The following is a 26,825-nucleotide window of genomic DNA, read 5'->3' on the forward strand; positions in this document are numbered from 1 at the left end:
TGAAAGAAGTACCAACAGCCAGGAAATTAATCAAGTTAAAAGGTTACAGTAAACCCTCGATTTAACGGACTTTGGATTCAACTGACATATTTTAAAATCTCTATTTCTAGACTATTTTAAGCAGTTTCGATCTTTAGTGATAAAGAAACAGCATGCAATTGGAAAGCAACTGAAGATCAATGCTTTCTTCAGTCAGCATAATAGTTCACAGCAACCTTCTACCAGTAAATAAGTGCTTATATATTCCTTTGGACTATCAGTGACTAACAGAGAGGGTTTTTTTATTACTAAAACGGTCTGTAAAGCATTTTTTAATTACTGTACTGTATTTATAATCGGACTCCTAATACTGTATAGCGTTTCATATTAAAATAGTAATACATTGTATAGTACTGTAGTGTTAAAATTTCAGTGTTGTATTATAAAATATCACTCTTTAAAAAATTCGCGATTTGACACCCCTTAGCCCCTATTAGCCTGTTAAATTGAGGGTCTACTACATTAAAATATGTAGCTACATGTAATAGTTTCAGTAATTTAATTAGTGATTATGATTATTAACAGTTCTGTATCAATAAAACTAACAATTTACCTTTATATAAAATAATGAAAATAAGCATCAGTCACAAGTCATGTTATAATAGCCTGTTTTTGTTTTGTGGAAAATCCTGCTTTTAATTTTTTTCAACTGGTAAACAAAGACAAACCTGCACACATTTAGGCTATTCATATGAACCCATAACTTTTTTTAATTGACCATTTAATGTCCTGTATCAGCTAAAATGGTGAATATTTTGCAATTCATTTTTAATTTTCAGAGAAGTCTATATTGCCAGTCAGGCAAAAACGTATGGGCAATATCTGAATCTCAAAGTAAAACCACATAATACAAAAGCCAATATTTGGTTCAATCAAAGATGTCTCCAACAAACAAAATTAAGAACAGCCACTAAATATGTTTTGTATTTGTAGATATTATGTAGAGAGCACTGATATTGCTAAAATGTACTTCATATCTTATGATGTTGGCGTAGACCAACGAAAACGTTCATACGTCCTTTAAATATGTAATGTAAAGGTGTAGTACCTTAAACATATGCTGTGAAGTCAGTGACTGAAATATATATATAAAACAGTGAAAGCGAGAGACCAAGGAATTGCTATGGTACCCAACATTCACCTTACAGCTGAAAAATCCTCTAAAAACCCAACTAGGTAATCAGTCCAAGTGGGATTCGAAACCACATACGAATACAACCTCAGACCAGATGATCAGCTCCTTATCCTTAGTTACGCTGGTGGTCCATCCAATGTGTTATCTAATTTCTTACTGGACAAGTGATGACAAGTAAATTTTGCCTGGAACCCTCTCAACTAGGGTTATTACGTTATTTTACATGCAGTAAATCTATTAACAGATGTCTCTCTGAAAGAAACCGTGCAAAGTAATTTTATTGCTCTTAAAAATGCAATGCCTTCCACTAGGTTTGAACTGACAAACCCCCAATTTAATTACATACACGGCACCATTAAACCATCAAAAGCAACTTTCGAACCTAAACATACATGCTACAGTCAACCACAGAAAAAAGGCAAACAGTAGCACATTGGGGATAGGGGAGAAGGTAATGACTGTTATTGTTCCAATGTTGACAGACTTAAGCTGTATACTTAGCAAGCTTTTTGCTATTACTGTTATCATTATTAGTCACTAGCTTATTGAGCTGGCATTGCTTGGTGTATGAAATGTCACATTAACATTTGCCAGATGACTTTAATTCACTTATTCTTTGTACAGTTCAAATTATGACTCGACTTAAAAACAAGTCTTGGCTGTCTACTCCTTATATCTAATAATGTCGTCTGAATTTGCTACCCATTACTAATATGCATTATACAATATTTCTCTTCCTTGCCAATTACGTATGCAAGACTTGTTATTTTCCATTACACAAAATGAAATAGGACATTTGCCTGTCACCTCCAAAGTTGCTGGTTCTGCTGCAACATCCGCAGTGAGCATCAAAAGGAACAAGTATCGGGATCTCCAGGACAGATACTTGTTCTCTGTTTTTGCTGTTGAGACGTTGGGACCTTGGTGCTCAGAGGCTAAAATGCTGGTTTCAGACATCGGGAAAAAATTGCAAGTGCTCAATGGAGATTCCAGGTCGACTGACTTCTTGAGACAAAGAATCGCTATTGCTATCCAGCGTGGGAATGCTGCCAGTGTTATAGGGACATTTCCTCAAACGCTGGCTTTGGAGAAAATATTTTATTTTTAACATTCAAAATATTGGCCTACTACCGGAATCAACTGCGTTTGTTGACGCAACAAGACTTGAAGAGTCTTGAAGGAATTCTGTTGGAAGACGTTCAGGAATCTTTGCCACATTGTAATTTGCCACAAGGCTCTGCAGAATGAGATCATTATACATCTTGCGACTGATTAACAAGAAGAAGATTGTGTTCATCACAAACAAGACAGCAGCTCTGCATGTGGACGATGAGTTCCAGAAACTCTGGCATTCTGTGGTAGTTGAGAGCACGGATAACCCAAAGATAGAGGAATATCTGGAGAAACGGGGAATCCGCTCTATGGAAGATCATAGACCCAAGAAGGCGACACTCCACAAGCGTAAGAAATTGTAATATGACATTTCCCACAGTATACGAAAAACGTTTTGTACAATAGCGACGTATTCAGTACGAAAAATTCATTAGCTTCATTGTTTACCGATGTCTGAGCAGTGAATGTAATAACTCTGACTTTTGAGTGCAGAAGCATGTAGAGTAATGTAATAAATAGGACAATCAACACAGCACAATATCTCACTTAACACTTAACCTGAACTATTAACACAAGAACCACAGAACACATGAACACCCATATACAAACAAGAGCTCTTGAATGAAGTTGGTCATTAACTTGCTAGTATAATATACAGTATTTGAAGTTTTGCCTTTATCCTGTAGTTGAGTATAACAGCATGAAGTAATTATATACCCAAACTAACATATAAGCAGTAGCGAGGCATATGGGTAGACAAGGTAGACAGAATCTACCTGTAATATCTCTCTAAAACATTTAATATTATGTCACTGTAGGCCTAGAAGTAAAGTAGAATGTGCACTGCATAATAATAATTCACTTACTCATTTATTTTACTTTTTTAGTTAAGTTACTTCGATGAAACTAGATTCCTCACTATCACAGTGAGTCAGTGAGAAAGACAAATTTCCATACATCTTAAGTGAAAAGCGATCCTTTCCCAAATTCTAATGAAGAAGAAGCAAGTCTGGTATGCAAAACTCCGCAGCCTCAATACTGTTAGCATGCAGTTTATGACACTCAGAAGACGTGTCTACTGGGATATTATTGGCTTATTTTTCCACTCTTTCCTTTTGTCAGAGACAGCAAATTTTCAAAGTAATCCGTTAGTTTTCAGATATTTTTATGTGAAATGGTTGGTTTTGTGATGGCATGTGATTTTAACAGTCCTAATTTCGATTCTGCGCTGTATTTATTGAGTAACAGTTTTTTCTACTTTAACACTTGAAGAAAAGATCATGTTAAAAAAATTAAATAAGCAAACCCAGTTTGAATCGCTTTTCACAGGCTGTTATTCTGCTCTCATTATTTTCCTTTAACTACATGCTTTGCTTCCATAGCTTAATATGGGCTCTGCTAAGGTGCTATGCAGGCATATTTTAGTGAGCGTTTGAACAAGGGATGGTCTCATAATTCTATTAATAATGTCTGTCATTCTGTTATATTCAATGATTTTCTCTACTATCCTTCTCTCCTAGAAAGAGAGATTATATCCAGGCAAGAAAAAGTATGTATTCTCTCAAGTATTCTGATACAAACACAAATTTTACTTTGTACTGTTTCTTTTACACAAAATGCCATACTGGTAATTTTTGTTTTATCCGTTGATATTTCCATATTATATTTACTAGCTATTTGTTGTAAATTATAAATAGATCTTTGAAGATCATCTTCTGAGTATCCCAGCAGGCTAAATCATCTGCAAAGAGTACCGACTCTAGAATTATTTCAAAATCTCAATTAAAGCTGTGAATGTGTTATTTTAATGATAGTACATTTTAGATGATGAACACAGTGAAAATATGAAGTTGAAATATTCCATAATCCTATTTATTTGAATTAAATATAGTAGTATTCCATTCCTGATATTAAATTTTAATGTGCTTCATGTCGATATTTATATACAGTACATACTTGCACGAATTTTTAAATAATGACAGCCTTATTTACTATCAATGTTCATTCTACCATACTAACGTATGTTTCTGTCAAAAGATCATGATTTCTTAAATGAAGTTCTCCACCATGCCATATATGTTTAAACATAATCAGGAAAGCAAAGGAAGAAAGAAGTATTTGTTAGGTCCATTAGCCCCCCTCTGGAAACAAGCTCCAACAGATCTACAGATAGCTTTCCCTTTCCTTGTACTCTTTGATGGGGCATTCCATGTCAAATCAACACAAAAAAGTGGACTTTTCAACCCGACCACATCAGATTTTCATTAAATTTGGTAGGATGGTAAAGAACCTTAAGTTAAGTAATTATGTAAAATTTTAGCCCTCAATAATGCATGATATCCCTACAGCAATTCTGTCAATACGAGAAAAAATGTAAAAATGTCGCATACTATGTCAACAAAAATAATTCATAACTTCTCTTCTAATTGAGGTAGAATCTTAAACTTGGGCTTATTTTAAAGCTAAGGGATCATACGTTTCAATAAAAATAGGTTTGCATCAAAGTAAGGAATTCTTTATTGAATAGTCACGTGAAACACATTTTAACATTGAATATCTATAAATGCAGGACATAAATTATTTCGCGAATTCATTTTGGAAACGTTTCAGGAATATCAGTAAAAAATATATCAATGTATTGGTTTGTAGCACTTAACCCCGTCTTACACCAACACTGCATGCGCACGAGTTCCTACTTGTCTGATAAGCTGCGTCATCGATCTGTCAGGCCGTCATGAGTGGCAGTTTATACAGTCTTCAATTTATACAAAACGTGCAATCTGTTTCAAGTGCAGTGTCGTTAGTTTTCGTAGTATGTGGTAGTTTTGTGCGATGTAATGGAGTCGCGTTTTAAGTTATAGGCCTATGTTTGCTGCAATCCCTTCGAGAAATCAGGGCACTGTAATTAGAGGAAAAATTTAAGAACTGTTATATCGTGGATGCTTAATGTATTTCTTGATTTAAAACAGGAACAAAAGGTGTGCGCTATGTGTCGCATAGAAATAAAAATATAATATGATGCTATTACGCAGAATCCTCATAATGACTCTAGTAATGAAGAATACGTCGACTCTACAGCAAATGTAAGTTCATTAAATACAAGTCTTTTTGACCAAGGTGTGTTCCTTATTAAACAAGAAAGGCTACATGAGAAATATAAGAGACAGAAATTTGAAAATATTGTAAAAGACAAAGTCTTCGATATAAAGATGCCGAGGAACCAGGACCTTTCTGATTCTGAAATTTTGTCTCAGTTGCAGGAAAATTTTCAAAATTCAGGTAAAAGTGAGAAAATCACCATTTTAACACTACTACCTAAAAGCTGCAGCGTAAATAATATAAAAAAAGAGTTTCTTTCAGCTTTCGAATACATAATTCGGAAAGCCAAAGTCCTGGCAAAGGGAAAGGGAATTTTGTGTTCACCAAATCCGAAACCTGGAAAACCCTTGCTCACGGCTGTTGCCGGTAAAGTTAAAGAATTCTGTTGTTCTGACGAGATAAGCAGAATGATGCCTGGTAAGAAATGTTTGTTGTGATTAAAGAATCAGGGAGTAAATCACATAAGCAGAAATTAATTATATGCAGTGTTTAAAAATTCTAACCCTGACCAAGAAATCGTATTCTAGCTGGAGTTAGTGGACTATACTGTCTGTGTATGTGTCCTATCAGAATGTAAAACTTATGCCGGAAGCAATTTATTAAAGTTTCAGGTCTACGTGGATTTTAAGAAAATTTTTCTTTATACTTTCCAACTTAACATTTCTTGGCTACTATGGTGTGCAATCCTCCTCATATAAATTGCTTGTTCAGGAAATGTACAGAATGTCCTGAACCATTCAAAATAAGAGAGGGTTTAGAGAAATGTTTCGTATAAAACTGCAGTGAATGAGTGATCTACAAGCAGTGGATGACGACTGACCGATCAACGCTTGAGACTATAATGAAACCCACAGACAAATTTTTCGACTGTCTCTTGGAGAAACTTGGTGATTTACTGACTCACTCATTTATATCATCTGACCAAAGTAAGTTTCTACGTGATATGAAATCATTTCTACAGCCATGCCTGCTGGTTGTGTTATGCGACTTCGCTGAAAACTATTATTTCGTAATCCAAGATGAAATTCAGTCACAGGACTAATGTGCAGACAACCATTCATACTTTCGTAATATATCATAACGAATCGTCATCCGATACAGTCTCTATTAAAAATCTGGTAATAATTTCACACTGCCCGAAATATGACACTACAGCTGTACATCTGTTTCAAAAATATCTAATGGAATCATTAAAACAAACATCTGAAATTCACCACAAAAATTATGTATTTCTCCGATAGATTCTCTGCTCAGTATAAAAATAGAAAAAAATTTCCTGAACCTCACATTACATGAAGAAGATTTTGGATTTCCAACAGAATTGCATTATTTTTGCATATCGCATGGCAAAAGAGCACGCGACGTTGTAGGTGGGACACTTAAAAGGTTTGCGGCTTGTGCTAGTTTGCAGAGACCATCCGATAAACAAATAACTACACCTAGGAAATTGCACGACTGGACAAGGCATCTCCCAAACATTAATACCGTTTATGTGACTAAAAAAGGCTATACTGAAGAGGAAAAAATGCTTGCTCTTCGATTTGCAAAATCCACCGCAGTGCCTGGAACACAAGTTTCATACAGTCCTGCTGTTTAGGATGGGTATTATACTTGCTAAGAAGTTTTAAAATGCAGTTGAAACAACGCAGCATCCTGTCTGGAAAGATGATCAGGCTATTTCATCTCAGCAATGAAAGGTAAGCATTTCTTACAGAACTTCAGGTTTAACAAAATCCATGTGACAATAATTTATTTCAGGTAATAATTTAAAAAATTCGAATTATGTACTACATGTTAAATTACATAGCGACATTCAAGAATATGATCAAATATAATTAAATACAACGAATGTGTGGGACATAATTATCGCGACTTATACGGTTAACTTATGCTTGCTGTGACATAATAATTTTTATCTTTATAACCTATGAAGATTCCAAGTTGAAACTTATCAGTTCATTATATCACTAATTGAGGCGTACTATATATTTTTTTCATTAAAATAGAACCCCCGCATTTTTAAATATGAATATATGAAAATTGTTTCACCATGTTTTTTTAGTGTAATTGAATACATGCAGAAAACAATATAAGTAATAAAAACTATCACATATTAAGAATGTATCACCCAATTTTTGTAAATTTATCTGGAGACGTTGTTGAGATATATAATTTTAATTGAAGCGGCGTGCTTACAAAAATGTGATTTTTCTTCATGTTTGAAACACCACTGACAGAAAACGAAAAGCACAGGACATATGAAACTCGGCAGTTTTAGTTAGCGCGGCAGGTCAAACAAACCCTCAAATTTTAAAAGAAATCTGAGTCGGTCGGGTTGAGTGCCTTGTTGATTTGATATGGAATGACCCTGATGATGAAACTGACAATGTGCAAGATGCAGAAACCCAAAATCCAATCCTCATGTCATAATGAATATCCCTACAGTCTTAAATCAAACAAATATTCTTACATACTATTTTAATTTCTCCGTTAACATGCTTCTTACTTTTTTTTTTAGTTGGCTATTTAACGACGCTGTATCATCTACGAGGTTATTTAGCGTTGATGAGATTGGTGATAGCGAGATGGTATTTGGCGAGATGAGCCCGAGGATTCGCCATAGATTACCTGGCATTCACCTTACGGTTGGGGAAAATGTCGGAAAAAACCCAACCAGGTAATCAGCCCAAGCGGGCATTGAACCCACGCCCGAGTGCAACTTCAGACCGGCAGGCAAGCGCCTTTACTGACTGAGCCACACCAGTGGCTTCTTACTCTGGTTTTGGACTCGACTAACAACACATTCCTCTACTCCTTTTATTCTTGCTCATAGAAAATAGTCTTCTGCCCAGATATAAACTGTGTGCATAACACATGCAAACAATCTGGCAATCTTTTCTTCTAAGTGTTTACATGGTAATCATTCATGACTGTCTCTTTCTTTTCTAACTCTATACCTCGAAACAATCACATTCACTTTTCACTTATTTAAAGAATCTAAAACTGTCATGTGTCCTCTATACTATCAAGTCCATAATGTCAGCAGGATTATTCTAGATCAGTGCTGGAAGGTAGGCCATGTACTAGTTTCAAAAAGATGTTTGAAGGATAAAAACGCAAAATACTTGTGAAAGAAAACGTGATTATACAAATCACTCGTCATTTGCGTAGGGCTTACTATACATATCATATTATTTTACAACACTACTGAGATCATGGGGAACACGGGTCACGTAAATTTTCAGAAATGTATCTCGGAAGAGAAATTATTAAGTGTGTCTATGATATTTGTTTTGATGTGGGTGGTACAAACCAGAAAGAAAATTAATGTACAATATGTAAACGAATATTCATACAAAGAAAGCTTGATAGATGGCAAGCAATAAAACAAGAGGAAAAGGTCATCTGGTTTAAAAGCAAAACCGACATTCATGTTCACAAAAGTTAATTTTCATGGCCGTAGAAACATCTCAAAGTTTCTGCTGAATTTCTATTTACTTTGATGAAAACATAGCTTATTCTATGCAGTTTACAATACTGTCACCAACACCTAGCAATTACAGTCAGCTTGACTCACATTAACTCATAAAATAATGGATACAATACGCTCATATAATTTGTCATTCATTGCAGTAATTTCGTAAAGTTTAACAATTTAGATTAGGTTAATGTCGGTTGCATTTTACTTACGTAACAAATACCAATATCAATTGTGAATGATTTTTTTTTTTATGACTGTACCGTAAACTTTCTACATTAACTTGGACCTATATACAGTGACACTGTTTTGTTTAGTTGCGCAGTTTTCATTTTCCCATCGCTAGGAGCTTATCTGGAGGCACTGAAACATTTAGTATAGGAATTTGTACTTACCCAGGTCAAAGTAGGTGTTGAAAATGTCTCCCACCAAATGCTACACACTGTTAACACCTTCTTATGAAATTGTTAATTACTTTAAGAAGTTCTGCTTCACTGATTGACTCGATTTCAGCTCTTATATAGTCTTTAAGCTCATTTATTGTATGCGGATTTTTCGCATAAATGTTATTTTTAAGTGCCCCCACCCCCATAGATAGAAATCACATGGTGTTAAATCTGGACTTCGTGGGGTCCACAAATTTTTACTGGTAATTCTCCTTCCGAAAATTCGTCGCAATTCTCTCATGGATTCTTTGGCAGTATGAGCAGTGGCGGAGTCTTGTTGGAAATATACTGAGGAACATTCTCCATAAGTCAGTTCATCTAAAAAATGGGTCAAGGATCTCATTCACATAACGCTCACTGCTAATTATGCCCTGAGTGAAAATAGGCCCAATAATTCTGTGTCCATTCATTGAACACCACACGCTTATTTTTTCACCATACAAAGGTGTTTCGAATACAAGACTGGGTTTCTCCTGACTGTAATATCGATGATTTAGTGAGGATATGTGTCCATTTTAATGAAAATAGGCCTCATCAGAAAAATAAATTGATGTCGGATCAATTTCCTCAGAATTTACTTTCTCTAAAATTCAATTACAAAAATGCAACCTCTTATTGGAAGCTTGTTCATTTAACCTTTAAAATACCGGAATTCTGTATGGCTTTAATTTAAGTAATTTTATTGCTTGACGAGTGGACTTGTAATTTACTTCTGTTCCTGCACCAAACGCTTAAGAGATTTTTACAGAGTATGCTCTAGTCTCTGTCCTATCTTGTCTAATTTTTCTTCTGTAAGAACATGTCTCCTCCCTTGTATTTTATGATCATTTACTGATCTTGTCTGTTTCAATATTTTGGCTTACCTTTTTAATGTAGTAGCATTAGGCACGGGTCTACTTGGAAATTTGTTACAGAAGTTCTGTCGTGTTCTTGCATAACATTTTCTGTATTTTATATATGTAGTGAGCATATACACACGTTCACGTAATGAAAATCGCATTGCAACAACGCCGAACACACACATACGCAACACAACACGACTAATTCAACCTTCATGCACAAGTCCAGATGATAAACTACTCGTAACTGCCATTGTATGGTGCGGTGTTTGTTCGTGGAAGCAAGCGGGGAAACACACTAGCGGCGCGGGCAATGCAGCAAATGAAAACCCCCGTGGCGTAACAAAACAGTGTCAGTGTAGAACTTCGTGACAAAACAAAACGTCCTTCTCTCCTGAAAAGAAGGTCATAAATACTCACCCCTGCATTATTTTTGTAAGTGTTTCCACTGTGGGCGACATCCCCTTCTTATAGCACTCATACACTGTACGTCGTAGTATATCGCGAGTGAAATCACGAATGAGGGTGCAATGGAGTGGTATGAGGGAAGGTCGCGTAATTCGGTAGAAACGCTGGTCAATATGGCGGGCATCATCGAGTATCAGTGACAGGTTAGGTTTGGTTGTTCAGGCTTTTGGTATAACCTACCAAAAAACGTATATGCACGGTATGCCAAAAACCTGAACAAACCAAACATTAGGCTACCTTAAAAGTGATCCTCGATGATGTCATTAACGTCCATCATATTGAGCAACGTTTTCTACCAAATTACTGAAGGTCGTCTTGTTCTGTCATCGACTAAGCCTATATCATGTAATTTTAACCAAACTCACCTGCAACTAGAGCCCCATGTACACTGACCACGATTGTAGAAACGACACACAGGCCGGGGCTCAGTTTCTTCTGGTCGATTTTCATCCTCATCTGTTAACTCTCCTTCTTCTAAGTCATCACCTTTAAGTTCCCCATCATCCTCACTTTTATCCCCACCTCCCTCACACTCGCCCTCTTCCTTTTCTTCTTTATCTGCTTGCTCTTCTGCCTCAAAATCCAGCTGTTCCATTTCCTCTACAGGTGCAGCAGTGCTCACTCCCCCCTTCCACTCACCCTGAGGCGATGATTTTTTTCCTCCCTCCTCCTCTGACACTGCGTCAAGACTATCACGACCATCATTACTGTCCAGGTCTGATACATCTGACAAGTCCTCCCCATGACCTGGAATTTCATCTTTCTTCGCTACCTTGTCTGAAACTTCTTTCTCACTCTCCACAGGAGAACTCGGTCCATTTTCTTCCTTATCTCTTTCCTCGACATTTGATATTTCTCCATCTTCCTGACCAGGAGGCTCTGTCGGGGAGGCAGGACGACCTTCTGACGCAATGGAGGAGGCTGAGGAGATGTCATCACTTTCACTACCTGACAATTCATTATTGGACTTAGGAGATAATTCTCCTTTATCTGTTGGTGGCGGGGACTGTATGGGACTAGAGTCCCTTTCAACTGGAGGTGGAGACCTAATGGGACTAGAGTCCCTATCGATAGGAGGTGGACTAGAATCCCTATCGGGAAGTGGAGACCTTATGGGGCTAGAATCCCTATCCCCATCCAAAGATTCGCCACTTTCGTCTCCACTCCCATCTCCAGTTTCTGACTTAGTTGCTGCTGCTTCGTCATCTCTCCTAGCTTGTACAGCTATCTCATGTTTAGTTTCAAAATCTCCATCCAAGGAGCTGTCTGAGTCCATAACGAATTGTAGAACAGCCTGAAATCATAATTGGTTTATAAGGACAAACTGGAGAATCAATTATAATAGGCTAGTTTCAAACACTTAAAATAAAATTTAATTGCAATTACTTTGATAGCTTTACAGAGGAATGAGTGTAATATACTATGTAAGAAAATAAACATGGCAATATTGAATAGCACTAGTTCGGTCGTGATCCCTGCGAATCGAAAATTAAATTTACGGGAACGAAGATTGATAGTTGAATTCTGGTCCCTTCTTCTGATCAATTATCAGATGAACGCATTCTTACCTTGTGCTAGAAGCAAAAGCTCCATAGTGGACTGGCATAATGTGGTTACCAGCTTTCCACATTGATAATGCAGAAACACTAGACAGTTTCCTACTATCTTCATTGTTTACCATTTTCGCAACTTCCGACGGACCGTTAACTTAAGTCGTTGAACAAAGTTACGTGTAAACTTTCAACACAACACAAAATTAATAAAACTGGAGTCTTCACATTTCTGAAAATAATACTAGTAGTACAAAGACATGACCTCTTTAGCACACGAATATTGAATGGCCAACCCCGGCGAGAAAGATGCACTTCTCTTCAAAGTTCAATTCTGAACTTTTAACTGACCTTACCTTATCCTACACCACGTCGACACAATCAAATTCACCTCGAGTACTTGTATAAACTTCAATAAAAGTAAAAAATAATATATTTTCAATTATTTTAGCGTAGAAAGACAATGCCTTGCAGATATTTCCAGATTATTGGCTTCCCTTTATTGTTCTCCCATTGGTTGACATGAGCAAGACTATATTACCAGCATGCCCGATAGTAAAAAAGTTGAATGCTAACAGCACAACCAACATAACAAAATACAAATATCTATACTTTAAAATTCATGGCGCGCTAAGGTGCATCTACATGGTTGAACTTTACGCATTCAAGCAATGCATGAAAGATTGATATTTAATATTAATTAATATATATGTAGTGAAGATGACGTTCAAAACGTGCACCATTTAATTGAACGAGCTTCTTAATATTGATTCCTTCATTATTCTTCCCAGATTCCGTACGCGCATGGAACATTAAACCGTGCAGATGCAGCTCCTGATTATAATAAGTGATCAGGGATTTTATTTACCGTTTTACATTGAGACATTGAGATCAAAACTGGTTATTCATATGTTTCTCTTGCAGTCTGGACAACTGCTGTATACTGTCCATATGTTCTACCGATCTATAATGTAAGACGCCATTTATTTCACAAATTAATGCTCTGGGTATCTAATGAATGTTAAAAACATTTATAAATGACCATTTTATTATGTGATCAGTCGTAAAATAGTTTCAGGCTTATCTGAGTTAATATTATTAGGTGTGTTTACGAAACAGGCCCCAAGAGGTACGTTACACCAAAAATAAAATTATGGATCAGAATATATTATTGACCATTACTATTGTAGAAATTGTGAAATACATGTAGAAAGGGATTACGCCGCAAACATATGCCCTAAAACCGACTTGGTATAATCAAACTTCACTTGGAGTCGGCGGAATTTGAACCTAAGTCTCTGGTGTTAGTAGATACTCTAGTGGCTAGCAGCTCAACTACCGCCAAAAAGAAGGCTAATACAAACGAAAATTATGAAGCATTTTAACACAACTCTGTAAATTAGGGTTTCCAGAAGTGTGGGTCACGACCCCCGGAGATCGTGTGAAGAGCTGGGGGAGTGGGGTCGTGAGATAATTTATAAAATAAAAAAAAAGTCTTATTAACAGTCGCATACCAATGGGGGGGGGGGGTCAGCTACTGACCCCAGAGAATATATTTAATGATTTCTCTTTTATTACTGGGAAATTTATGCTATGCTTTTATGACATTCTTTGTTGTTATGTTGTACACACCGTAGCAGAAAATTAACTTTTGGCGGCAGTCCATTGTTGAGTTATAGCGATTGTTGTCAGTACATGCGCATTGGATTTCTTATATCCATTTATGTTTCAGTAATAATTGCAGCCAGGAGGTTGTATTTATTTCTTTGACAGTAAATATGGCTAAGAAGAAGTGTATAACAGGGACAGACATTGATGAGGCGATATTTGACAGTTCTTGTAGCGAAGCTGAAGATGTTATTCAGGAGCCTAAAGGTCGAGATATTTCAAGAGAAAGAAGTGAGTCGGAGGAAGAAGAAGGTAGGCCTAACGTTTGCTTCATTCCTCCGTATAATAAAATTATTTTTCTTTTTGTAAATAAACTACTGGTCAGAAAGTAATAGGTTTCTGGTTACGTGTGTGATGCATGTAAATACTTATTTTTTTAGAAGTTCAGCCCATACGAAAGCATCTACGTCCGGAAGCAAAAATCGACCAACCCCCTGGAAATGGGACAGCTTCATCTGGTAATACAGAATATGGAAAAATGAACCAATACAAATGAGGGAAGGCGTCACTCCGCTAACATCATCAGAACCCAGGGAGGACCTAAGCCGGGAGTGAAGCCTGACACTCCAAGGGAAGCATGCTGTATGGTTTTTTTTATCAGGATGGTTTATATATTATTTTGATCCACACGAACCAGAGATTGGATATACTCAGGCAATCATGTGCTGATGCATTTATTCGAAATTCGAAAGATTTTGTCCAAGAGGAAATTTTAGGTGTTATTGGACTTCCTCTAATCTGTGTGGTGAATCGACAAAATAAAGACAGTGTTCGTGAGCTATATAGTGCAGAAAAGTTTCCAATGTATAGAGCTACACTTTCAGAACATAGATTTAGATTGTTACTGAAATGTCTGCGTTTTGATATTTCAGTTACACGTGAAGATTGGAAGAAAAGAGGTAAATTTGCTCCTCTCAGAGATATTTGGAATATGGTGGTGAGAAAGTTTCCTATGTTTTATAACCATAACGAGTCTGCCACTGTTGACGAAGAACTAAAAACATTTCATGGGCGCTGTCCATTTAGGTTATATATCCCAACCAAACCAGGTAAATATGGGATAGAAGTAAACCTGTTGTGTGATTCCAACACAAACTACTGCCTCGCAGCAGACCCTTATGCAGGATAGTTTGAATCTGAGCAAAGAAATAACAGTGGTCCTGAAGTAGTGTAAAGGTTGGTTCGTATGTCTAACTTGGAACAACCAGGACGAAACATCACAATGGACAAGATATTCATAAGAATGTTCCTTGCAACGGAATTGTTGAAGGAGAAAGTAACTACAGTTGGCACCATACGAAGTGACAGAAGAGATTTACCGACAGAGCTTCTCCCCGTTTCTGCCCAACCTGGAACAGTTAGATTTGCCTTCACTGAAGATACCACCTTGGTCAGCAATGTCCCAAAGAAAGGAAAAGTTGTGACAGTCCTTTGCACGCAACATTGTGACATGAAGGTGACTGACGATATGTCAGATATAATCCTATTCTACAATTTTACTAAAGCAGGAGTGGATGTTCTTGACTAGTGCATAAGAACATACTCTTGTTGTCGAGGAACGCGGCAATGGCCAATGACGGTTCTGTTCAACCTCATTGACATTGCAGCATATAATGCATATATATTGTTTCGTGAAACTACTGATCAATGGGCTAAACAGTACAAAAAAAAAAAAGATTCTGGAAGGAAATTTTTTTTGAAAGAACTGAGTCCACAACTTTGCATCATAAATATAAAGAAGCGTACTGAAAATTCGGTTGGCCTATACACAAAGTATATACATGCTTTATGTATATTTGGTTATAATTTCAATCAAGACCAAGGTGCAGTGAGCAGGGGAACTGTACGTTCAGAAACACAAAGAAAAGTGACTCGTAATGCAGTGACAAATATTCCAAACAAAGGCGGTTGTTATTTATGCCCAGGAAGTAAGGACTGCAAATACATGAAGACCTGTACTTCATGTAATAAGTATATATGTTCTGCTTATATGACGAAAGAAGAGTCCATTCCTATTAGAACCTGTCCACACCAGTGGAGTAACGGTTAGCACGTCTGGCCGCAAAACCAGGTGGCCCGGGTTCGATTCCCGGTCGGGGCAAGTTACCGGGTTGAGGTTTGCTCGGGGGGTTTTCCCTCAACCCAAAATGAGGAAATGCTGGATAACTTTCGGTGATGGGCCCTGGACAGATTTCACCTGTATTATCACCATTTCATCCAGACGCTAAATAACCTATGTTGATAAAGCGTCGTAAAATAACCTATTACAATGAAATAAAAATTTTTAGAACCTGTTCGCAGTGTGATTCTGAATGACTGTTTTTGTTTGCATAAATCTTGAATACACCAAGTAATATTGTATCCGAATACCTGTTTCTCTCAGAATGTTTATTTATTTTTTTGTATCTGTTCAAAAAAAATTTTTTTGTAAAGTAAAATGCATTCAATAAAGTTGACATAAAGTTCCTTAAACCATAAAAATTACAAAAATATATACTTTATATAGTTTAATTGGAGAAACAATATAAAATATGTGGGGTCAGTCACTGACCCCACCATTGGTATTAGTTGGTGTAATAATGAGCATTGGTATGCGACTGTTAACATACATTTTGTATTCAGAAACATGAACAATGTTGAACATAAAAAAACTAAAAAATGTTTCAGTAGTTTTAAAGTAAAAAGTAATTAATATGATACATATGCCTGTTTTTCAGAAAGTTGCTCTGAAATCGAGACACATAGGCCCGTATTTACGTATAGGCCATATAGATCCTGGCCCAGGGTGGCAAAATTTTGATAAAAGACAAAAAAAAAAATTGAACTACCCAGAATTTTGGGCACACTACAACCAGCATGGCACTTAGTTAAAGACAATCTTCCTATTCTAATTTAAATTCGTTTATATGGAGGAGGTGCCCAGACTAGTACCACAGTCTGAGGCTTATCATTAGGTCTGAGAAATATATGTCGTTATACTACCTGCACACTTTGTGCACCTCTGACTTAGTACGTCTCAAAGTTGGGGTCTGAACTTCAACTGAAACCGGATTAAAAAAAAAAAAACGCGCGCGCATGACTGGCACAGCTGACAATACCTTAGAAGTGCTATTGTCAACCCCTGAAATGCCTAGACTTGCTTAGGAAACATAAATCAGTAAAGTAGCAGTGTGGATTCTTTACTTGCAGTTCGAAGCATTACACACAGGATATTCCAGTAGTGTGGAAGTGTATTTTGCGCGAACATTACAGAGTACGGTACCTTTTTTTATTTAAATGTGGAGTAAACAGAAATATGTAGTGATTACAGTTGAAGAAAAGCTCGAGGCTGTGAGGAGGATAAAAAAATGATGAAATTTTCTGATACAAATTACTTTACGCTTTGTGGAGAAAAGTGAGGAGTCATCACCAGCAGATGTTTTAAATAAAGCGGTAGAGGAACATAGCAGCAAAGAAACGTTGTGAAAATAAAACACAGACCAAAATACCGAATTATTTTAAGTAGATAGTGTTACTTTAAAGTATAATTAATACAATTTTAGAGTACCCGGATAATAATGGAGAGATTTTTTTAATCATTTTTTCCAGTCACAGATAAGTGGAATTTCCGGTTTATCCTAAAAACTGTTTATCTGAAATCGCCTCCGCCCTCGTTTTAGATAAACAGGGTTCTACTGTATATTATGATTTAACAGAATTCTTTCGTGGAAAAAAAAAAAAAATTGTAAATACTTTGTGTCTACCTTTCTCTAAAAAAAAATATTAAAAATCAGACTGCCCCCACCCTACTCGTGTTTTCCGTTGCCCTCTATGGGTGGATTTGTCTCCCGCCTCGTCTTTCTGCGTTTCACTTCAATTTTTCCTATTCTATCATCCCATGTACTTCGCGGTCTGCCTCTTCCTATTCTGCCCTCAACCAGCATTTCTATTATTTTCTTAATTTTCCTGCCTTCACTCATTCTATTCATATATCTAAACCATTTCAAATGATGCTCTTCTACCTTTCCGCGCAATGCTTTTTGAGCCATTAAATAAAATTATCAATTATTACCATGAACTAAACTAACATATACACCAAGTTGTTCTATGAACAAGACGTCAAGGGTATTATTAAGGTTCTCAAGAAATAAATAACATAATGTTTTGAAACAGGTTTTAATCACATTTAAGAGAGATAAATATATGTGGAAAAAAATTGAATCATCTCCAAGTAACCTCCACATCGTCGGTACGGTACCTGGAAAAAGAATACCACAACACATGAAAACAAAATAGCATTAGCTTTTAACAGTTTATTTCACTCTTGCAGCAACTTATCTCACCTCTGTGTTATAGTTGTGTCATCCCATTTAGTTAAGTTGCCAGTCTTAAACATCTCATAGCCAGCTTGGGCAATCATTACTCCATTGTCAATGCAAAACCTCTCATCTGTTGTATAAAGCTTGGCTCCTCTCTCTGCACACATGGCCTCCATCATTTCTTGGAGTCGCAAATTACATCCAACACCACCCACAATAAGAACTTCCTCAGAACCACAGTGTGCCATAGCTCGCTCTGAAACGAACAGTATGCAAATCCGAGTCTTGTGTTTATTTTAGGACTAATCATAATTTACATAATTCACATAAACGTTTTCGAAGAGAGAAATGTATTCATTTAGTATGGCTGTGAACTGTAATTGTATGGTCAAGGAATCTATCAATCTATGAGGGAGAATAAGCTAAAGCAGTGATTCCTAACTTTTCGAATGTCACAGACCCCTTAGAGTTCACATTTAATTTTAGCAGCCCCTAAATTTTTGACATAATTTAAGTCTATGAACATTTTCTACTCATTAAATATTAGCATAATAAATTTATCGCGATATTAAATTTATTTTTAGCTTCTTAACATAACCTGAAAATACATAAATACTGTACAAATTTATTTTAGGTAATTACTATCATGTCTTTGCTGTAGAAAATAAAATCAGTTTCTTAGACTTATAAGGTTGTCAATGGAATGGTTGTGTTGTCTTGCATCTGTCAGTTTTGCGAAGTCTGTTCCAATTGTAGTTTGCCTTAAAGTCGCAAGTCTAGCTCAACATTAAGTTTAGAAATTATTTATTTGATTTTTTAGAAGACCAAAGCAGGAAATATATATTCACAAAAGTATGTTTTTGTAGTTTATATTAAGTGTTATAGTTCAATTCTGAAAACATCAGGATACATGAGTCATGCATGCAACCAAGTTTCCGATAAAGTTATAGGAAACACTATTTTGAATCTTGGCTGGTGAACTTTTTTTGTCACGAATGTTTTTTATCAATCTTTCTTTTATTGTAAGAATGTAAAATATTTACTTAATTTTAATGTTAATGAATTAAGATGTTCTTCATATTCCCAACGATATGGAACAAGAGTGCATTAACGTTTGTTACTAGAAAGTCTCTGAGTGTGGGAAATGAACCATTCTCGATTGACAACTCAACGAGACCACAAGTTTAATTTCTTTATCGTTGCTTCAATCTTATCCTCAACAGTGAACACTGTTTAAGTTTGACACTGAAGACTGGAATGTGGAGAATTAAAAAAATTTCAAAATATATTAGATAGGTAGGAAAGACTTGCAAAGCAAGAGAAGTCCGTCATGCGATCTCATTCCTGTTAAAGTCTGTGTCAGAATTCTGAGATAAACAAAAAATATTCCAACAAGCCGAGAAGAATCAGAGGCTACGACTTGCGGACCCTAGGTTGGGAACCCCTGAACTAAAGGGCACGTCCTCGCAAGAATGCTTGGAACTTATTTAAACATTTATGTCAGCTCCTAGTCTAAAGGCCATCTGTCTCACTTCGATTGCACTGTCCCAGTTGAGGGACATGAGTAAATTTCGCAGGGAAAAAAGTTGAAAAGAAACCATACCATTAGCATGAATGTAAAAGGGAATAGCCAGTCATGTGTAATAAATAATAACTTGCATTGTATACAGAGCAACTACTGCCACATCTACAACAGCCACCTTCCAGTTGTCGAGCCGAGGAAAGCCAAGTCTCCAGTTGAAAAAAAGTGAATGCCATAATTTGGAAATCCGAAATACTGTATATATGGGTGGGTAATAGGTCCGTGTCCCATTTCCTTTAAGGTTCATCCCAACATCTGTCTTAACACGTCAGGGAAAACCCCAGGAAGGGTGAGTGGTCTCAATTTAGGAGACCCAGCCAATTGACTCATTTATAGTGACTAATAAAAATATGACTAAAATATGGCTATTGATAAGGAATAAAATTTTTATTAGGAATCATTACTGTAAATACTTTCGTGGCCATGTGGCTTATTTCATAACTAATTAAGTGAAAACTAAGCACAAATTTTTAATGCTCACAAATGGCAGCATTTCCTCATGTGACCAAAGTTAAAAATGTTATGTTTTATTTAACGACACTCGCAACTGCCAAGGTTATATCAGCGTCGCTGGTGTGCCAGAATTTTGTTCCGCAGGAGTTCTTTTACATGCCAGTAAATCTACTGACATGAGTCTGTCACCTTTAAGCACACTTAAATGCCATCGACTTGGCCCGGGATCGAACCTGCAACCTCGGGCATAGAAGGCCAGTGCTATACCAACTACACCAACTAGGTCGACTGAACACACTTAGTTGCTATGGAAAATGAGATCTATCTTCACTTCTCTAAATGGTATCTGAATCTAGATCATGTTGCCACAATAATTTTATGTTCTAATGTTACAAAGATTAAATATTGTTCTTTGCAAATTCTGCGTTAATATATTTCGTAGTTCGCTCAAATTGTCCCATCTTATTGTTATGAAAATAACGTCTGCTTACACTTTTTGCCCAGGTTTAATTAAAGTACCAACCTGTAGTCTCCACCAACATTGCAAACAGGGTCTCTTGAAGAGAAAAGCACAAGTCTTCTGGTGTGTATTCCCCATTTTTCAGGAGTTCTTGGCTTTGTTTCTCAATGTATGACAAGATTCCAGAGAATGAAACATCCATACCTTTGACCACATACGGCAGGGGTAAAAACTTCTTGCCTCTAAAAACAGCAATTTTATCCATTTCATAGGTATAAAATTCCATAACAAAATATACAATGGTTAATAATGCTAACAATGACACTTCATTAAAATAATTAATCATTTGCACTACTATGATAAATTATGATGTTTCAGAAATAAGAATTATATTTTTGTCTTGCTAAATCAAATTATTATTTTTATAAAAATGTCTAATTCTGTACATGATGAAACATGGTACAAAATATTACTTATTAACTATGGAGACCTATGATGAATTTCATTTCAATTATACCTGACAAGTAATTAAAACTTTTTTCAAATAATGTAAAAGCGTGATATAATGTACTAACTTCTTTGCAAGTTGTTCAATATTGTAGCCTGGGCTGGGGTCATTTGACAATTTCAGCACTCTGGCAAATCTGTCCAGACAATTTCCTATTGCAATATCTATTGTCTCACCAAAGATCCTGTATCTATTCCTACAATATGCTATTACTTGAGTGTTACCCCCACTCACATAAAGTACTGTAGGGTTGTCACTTCCCGTTATCAATCGCCCCATTTCTATATCTGACATGTTGTTAAGGATTATCTACAATATATATAAGTATTTGTCATTTTATCAATATATCAAGTAGCTTTATAAAGAGAAAGTACTGTAGGTATTTTATATTGAAAAATAAAATCATTGGAGCATGGAGTGTCATTTTTGGTAAATCTCCATTTTTTCTCAAATAATTCTGTAGTATCAATAACTACTACAGAGCTTAGTTGTTATGGCCTGTTCTGACATCACGAGACATCTGAAATTGGTCACTCCATCTAGTTATCAGTCATCTTCTAGGTCTATATACCTTATAAATATGAACAATTAAGTAAATTTGTGGTAGAAAAATTACATTTCATGTGCATCATTTCCAATTGAATTGATTCGAAGATACTGAATATAAAGAATATCTGTCCAATAGTTTAGGAGAAATCACTGTACATGGACACGTAGACAGGTGGCATGTCCAACAACTCTTTTCCGATATCGAGAATGTTGAAAATATGCATTTCCATGAGAATCTCAAACTAGATTTTTTTGTAATATACAGTAACAATACTATCTTTATACTTCGCATATTGAGAAAGTAAACTACAAAACAAATAGAATATTTTAGGTGGAAAATACACACAACCAAATGGTCTAAGGACATCTTTCGTTTTTGTGATATTTTAAATTTCTGGTACCAGTATTAATTAATATAATTTTGTTAATAATTATTACAATCATGTGATCTTACTGCTGCTTGGAGGCGAATATATCAACAAGTTTCTCTTTTGTTTGGCGTTTAGATTCAGCATTAATGTGAATGCATACTAGAGTACAATAAATAAAGTGTGTTTAAGTTGACTTGAAATATGAGTATTACAGAGGCCACTCTTCTGACTGGTTTAATGGTATGAATGTTACTATCAATATAAAATATGTTGCTAACTTCTAAATTAACCGACAGTTTTCGTCAGTCAGTCATAATGTATTTTTGGTCCAGGGAAAATATCCGTCTTAAAAAAAACACTCGTAAAAAATAAGAGTGTTCTCATAAAAGACAAGAATTTTCCCTGAATCAAAAACTCAATACGATGTTACTATAAAGTTGCAGGGGTGAGTGTTTTCGTAAAAGATGAGTAGTTTCCCTGGACCAAAAATACAATATGGTCTGTAAGTATGGAAAATCAAAATCAACGCAAACATTTGTATAGAGATGCAATGTATAGTGCCATAGGAATGTTATCTGCACACATACGTCAAGTTGATACTACTAGAACTTTAGAAGCATCCCAATGTCATTTATCATTTATTCAAGCAGTATCCCATTACAGGAACTCCAACGGAACAGTATCCAAATCCTAGATGTTTAATACCTTACAAAACCACTACTTGGTCCAACAAGCAAAATAGGAACCAACAGTCACTGCACCTTTGCTTGTATCTCGCCTACATAGAGGTTATGTTTTTGTTCTTGCTCAGACTATCAGAAATCGTCTAGAAGTAAACCTATGTTCTTGCACTGTCCTATTGGGTTCCCAGCATTGAGAAGGGGAAATTGCGATCAAAGATTGCAGTAGGCACAACATGTTCATTGCAGTAATGGTATGGGCTGGGGTTATGCTTTGTAAAAAAAAAAAAAAAAGATCAAGATCATTGGAATCTTGTTACGTATATAGGCATATGTGAACACAATACTGCAACCAATAGTGCTTCCATTTACAGGAGCAGTTGCTTAACGGTTTACCTTAATGCATGATAATAATGCCCATCCACATGTTGCCAGATGTATTGAGGTATGGCTTAATGCCGAAGGAATTCAAGTGTTGCCTCGGTCAGCACAGTCTTCTGATTTGAATCCTGTTAAGCATGTGTGGAATTTGCTCCAGAGAAGAGTTACCTCGACAATGTTCATACATTTGAACAGCTGAGAAATTTGCTTTCACATGAGTGGAATCATTTTAAACTGGAGGAAATTCATATCACTGTTTGTTATCTTCATGACAAGAAGAGAATCTACTCTTTACTGAGTAATGTATTTTTTACTACATATTAAATCGTTTGTGATTTGTAGTATTTGCTCTATTAACATTAGAGATTATATGTGAGAATTTGAAAATAGTAATAACAATTTTGTTTCCACACTTTAAGTTTATTTGTTTAAGTAAAAGCCCGAAATAATTTGTGTTTTTTTTTAATAAGTGAAATATCTCTAAATCCCTTTTAAATTACGTATATTTGATATATTATTAAAATCCCTAGACAATTTGGTTGTATTTAATGGTATATATAGTTTAGCTGTGAAATCTTCATTCAAATTTTAAAAATCGGTTCAGCAGTTTCATTTCAAATGAGTAACCGAATGAAAATTTAAATAAACCTGATAACAAGCCAAGCTCAAAGTATTTAATTTACTGTCAAGACAGTAGCCTTAAAGATAAAAGGATACGGCCAATACAATGGTTAACACCGATAATAGGCTTGTTCCATAACTGAGCCACAGTCCGTGCCACAATTGCAACTGTCTGTAGTGGTGCACCCATCCCTGGCCCCTTTGTATAGCAAACAACATCAATCTGCGCTGGTATCACTTTGGCATCCTGTAAGGCTTGTCTGAGCACATCAAGTACAACAGAACGATGATGCTGAGCAGTCTCTCTAGGAAGGAAACCTACAAATATAATAGATTATGATATAATAATAATAATAATAATAATAATATAAAATGGCGTCAAGTGGAAGACAACGACCTTTCCCTGAATATAATGTAATACATTTTTATATCCATGACAGCAAAGTTTCTCGAACCTATGCTACTATAGATTCATAACTCATTGGCTGTTACTTCAATTCATATGGCAAACTAAAACCCACAATTTTATGTTACACTGTTTTAATTGTATAGCAGAAGATTAAGAACAAAGTGTCATGCAAAAAATTATAGATCTTTGTATCATAAGGACTGCAACTCTTACTTAACAATCAGATTCTCCAGCTGTCCATAACGTCAACATATATTCAGCGTTATAATAAAAAAAACAGCTAAACAAAACTGAACCCTTGAGGAAAATGCAAGTAGACTATGCCAAATGAAGGGTACACGGGAAAAACGATCAAGGTCCATCAAAAATCGAAATTGAGTTAATAATGCCATCTTATAGTGGAAAGGAAGTACTATCATGTGGTCTAGCTAGTAATAAGAAATAATCGTTCTTGACATTCCACTGCGTCAATTTCTATTAAATACACACATAACAAAGTATTAAGTGCTTAAACTTTAAAATTCATTTTTCTCGAAACTTTCTAAAATGGACCTTGATCGTTATTCCCGTATACCCTTCAAATGTGTTTAGAAACTAACCTTCTCCAGGAGGTGTGATGTAAGTCCGTCTACAATTAGAGAGAACCTTTCCATCTTGAACTATACCGATGCCCAATTTATTGGCACTTCCTTCAAACCCTATTGCTATTACCATGTTAAATTTGCTGAAACAAAACAAAGACTTTATATTATTACATAGACGCAATGACCCGAATTTAATATTAACATAAACGATTCCTTTAGATTTATCTTGGTGTTCAGTATATAAATTAATTTCTTTACTATTCTGGACCCCTTACTTCAGGCAGTACTCTGTGCATGTAAACATTACCTTTAGTAGCCACAATACAACAGTGCTAAGTGACAGGCGACTGAGGACTATAATAAGGTTAGAGTGGATTAAATGAGAGAATAACTGAGCATCTTGTCACAGTCCTTGGCCTCCTGTCACTTATCTATCCCCCCATCTGAACTTGTCACAATTCTAGGCCTCCTGTCACTTAACTAGTTCATTATTTAACTCACTCTAGTCCTGTCCACTGTAAATTAGCAATCCCCTCATGTAACCCACTCTAGCCTTGTCACAGTGGTACTTCCTGTCACTTATACATCCCCTCATCTAATCTTGCTACAGTCCTCGCCTCCTGTCACTTAAGAGCTGTAATATTGTAGCTGCTAAAGATGTTTAGCATACACTTTGCAAATATCATGTAATGTCGATATCAAATTCTTTCTTATAAACGTAACAAAATAGCATCTCCTTGAACACATACAAGGTTTGTGTATACTAAAACTCTAAACTAAACTAACTTTTCCTGAATCTGTGACAGTTAGTTTAGAGCAGCGGTCAACAAAACACTGCACGCTCGGACTAGCGTCTCTACCCGCGGACAAGACATTGCCCTAGCGTGCAATCGTCGCTGCTGGCGGGTATGCTGTCTCTCTATCCCTGGTGCACGACGGAGTAGAGTTCCTTACCCTCCATGCACTCTACACATTTCAACGAGTGCTGACGACCACTGGTTTAGAGGATTTTAGTACAGCGCGCATACACCAAGTTTAGGTTTAGGTTTAGTGTAAAACAGGTCTATGTGCAGCGACACATTCTGGGGAAATTACCCACATAAGGTATAAGGGATCCATAAACAGAATTCGTAGTCAACAAAATTACTCTTGGACAAATTACATCCTACTGCAGCTTACAGGACATTCTCACATTACAGCGTTATTAACATGGTATGGAGTTAATGTGTTATTATTTCGAGAAAGACACTACTGTTATCGAGTTTTGATCGAAAAACAATGTAAACATATGAAAAATGAGGTTAGGTCATTTCAAGTGATGACATATCGGCTCTTAGACTACTAATAAAAAAGAGTTCTACACTAAGTCTCATTTACTGAAGAAAGTGAACTCCATACTCCTTTATTTCGGTGGTGTCAAATAAATATGAACCAAAATATTAACGAGGTAGGTAGTGTGAGGTTATCATGAACGTATATACATCGTGTATAATTACTATCAAATTAAAGGTCTTGCTCATCTGGTCACCACAGTACAGATTTAATCTTCCCGATCATAGATCTTGAAAATGTGTCACTAGCTTACACTCCTGATCACGGTGATCAGGGCTTACAATTACACAAATTAACTTTTCAGTTCGGTTACTACAAGACATGCGGCACATTTGACCAAAATCGCCCCACATCGATAGTAATCGAATAAGTCAGTGTTGTCAGATTATTACAATTTCCCTTTTACGAATAAAATTTCCCTCATACTTCATTGTCAGACAAGTTGTTTACAATTTCGCTGGTGATAGATAAAAAAAAAAAAAATGCCACTGGACTCCCTCCTTAATGACTTGGCCATGAAATCGCAGTATGGAAAAAAAAATATTTAATGTTCTGCAACTGTGAACTCCGCAATTCCCTGAATATGTCACTCGAGTAACTATTTTATACTGTATATAAGAAACAGTATTCACTGTTGAGGTTAAGATTGAAGCAACAGCAAAGGAATTAAACTTGTGGTCTCGCTGAGTTGTCAATCGAGAATGGTTTATTTCCCACACTCAGAGACTTTCTAGTAACAAATGTTAATGCACTCGCTTCATA

The 26,825-nt window shown here is 36.0% G+C and overlaps 2 protein-coding genes across 6 annotated transcripts in view; both read right to left on the reverse strand.

Moving 5' to 3' along the window:
• The window catches only part of LOC138696628 (zinc finger CCCH domain-containing protein 18), a 42,619-nt gene extending 29,926 nt beyond the window's left edge, over positions 1 to 12,693 (reverse strand). For 2 of the 3 annotated variants that reach the window (XM_069821818.1, XM_069821816.1), the window contains exons 1-2: positions 12,524 to 12,693; positions 10,983 to 11,911 (exon numbers count right to left, since the gene is read on the reverse strand). In XM_069821818.1, the coding sequence (XP_069677919.1) occupies positions 10,983 to 11,893 (911 nt within the window). In that variant the 5' untranslated portion in view covers positions 11,894 to 11,911; positions 12,524 to 12,693. Of the gene's footprint in view, positions 1 to 10,982; positions 11,912 to 12,185 lie in introns of all 3 variants that reach the window. The other variant, XM_069821817.1, reaches the window with a different exon arrangement.
• Positions 12,694 to 17,976: 5,283 nt separating this feature from the next.
• Positions 17,977 to 26,413, reverse strand: Tcs3 (Probable tRNA N6-adenosine threonylcarbamoyltransferase Tcs3). 3 transcript variants are annotated; one of them, XM_069821834.1, is made up of 7 exons: positions 26,228 to 26,413; positions 24,747 to 24,871; positions 23,835 to 24,056; positions 21,204 to 21,423; positions 20,692 to 20,870; positions 18,158 to 18,389; positions 17,977 to 18,072 (listed from the first exon to the last, which is right to left on the reverse strand). In XM_069821834.1, exons 2-7 carry the CDS (start codon positions 24,859 to 24,861, stop codon positions 18,036 to 18,038), a joined length of 1,005 nt encoding a protein of 334 aa, XP_069677935.1. In that variant the 5' UTR covers positions 24,862 to 24,871; positions 26,228 to 26,413; the 3' UTR covers positions 17,977 to 18,035. The 3 variants fall into 3 exon arrangements, with proteins under 3 accessions (XP_069677935.1, XP_069677937.1, XP_069677936.1); XM_069821836.1 differs by lacking the exon at positions 26,228 to 26,413 and adding an exon at positions 26,109 to 26,198; XM_069821835.1 differs by lacking the exon at positions 26,228 to 26,413 and adding an exon at positions 25,518 to 26,071.
• Between the last annotated feature and the right edge of the window lie 412 nt (positions 26,414 to 26,825).

This window comes from Periplaneta americana, chromosome 3 (genome assembly GCF_040183065.1).
Source record: "Periplaneta americana isolate PAMFEO1 chromosome 3, P.americana_PAMFEO1_priV1, whole genome shotgun sequence".
In the NCBI taxonomy this organism is placed as follows: domain Eukaryota; kingdom Metazoa; phylum Arthropoda; class Insecta; order Blattodea; family Blattidae; genus Periplaneta; species Periplaneta americana.

Excerpts from the sequence above, each read along its gene's own strand:
- Tcs3 (XM_069821834.1), bottom strand. The coding sequence starts at position 24,861 with ATGGTAATAGCAATAGGGTTTGAAGGAAGTGCCAATAAATTGGGCATC. Across the intron at positions 24,057-24,746 it reads CATCACACCTCCTGGAGAAG|GTTTCCTTCCTAGAGAGACT; the intron begins GTTAGTTTCTAA and ends TTATATTTGTAG. Across the intron at positions 18,073-18,157 it reads GACACAACTATAACACAGAG|GTACCGTACCGACGATGTGG; the intron begins GTGAGATAAGTT and ends TTCTTTTTCCAG.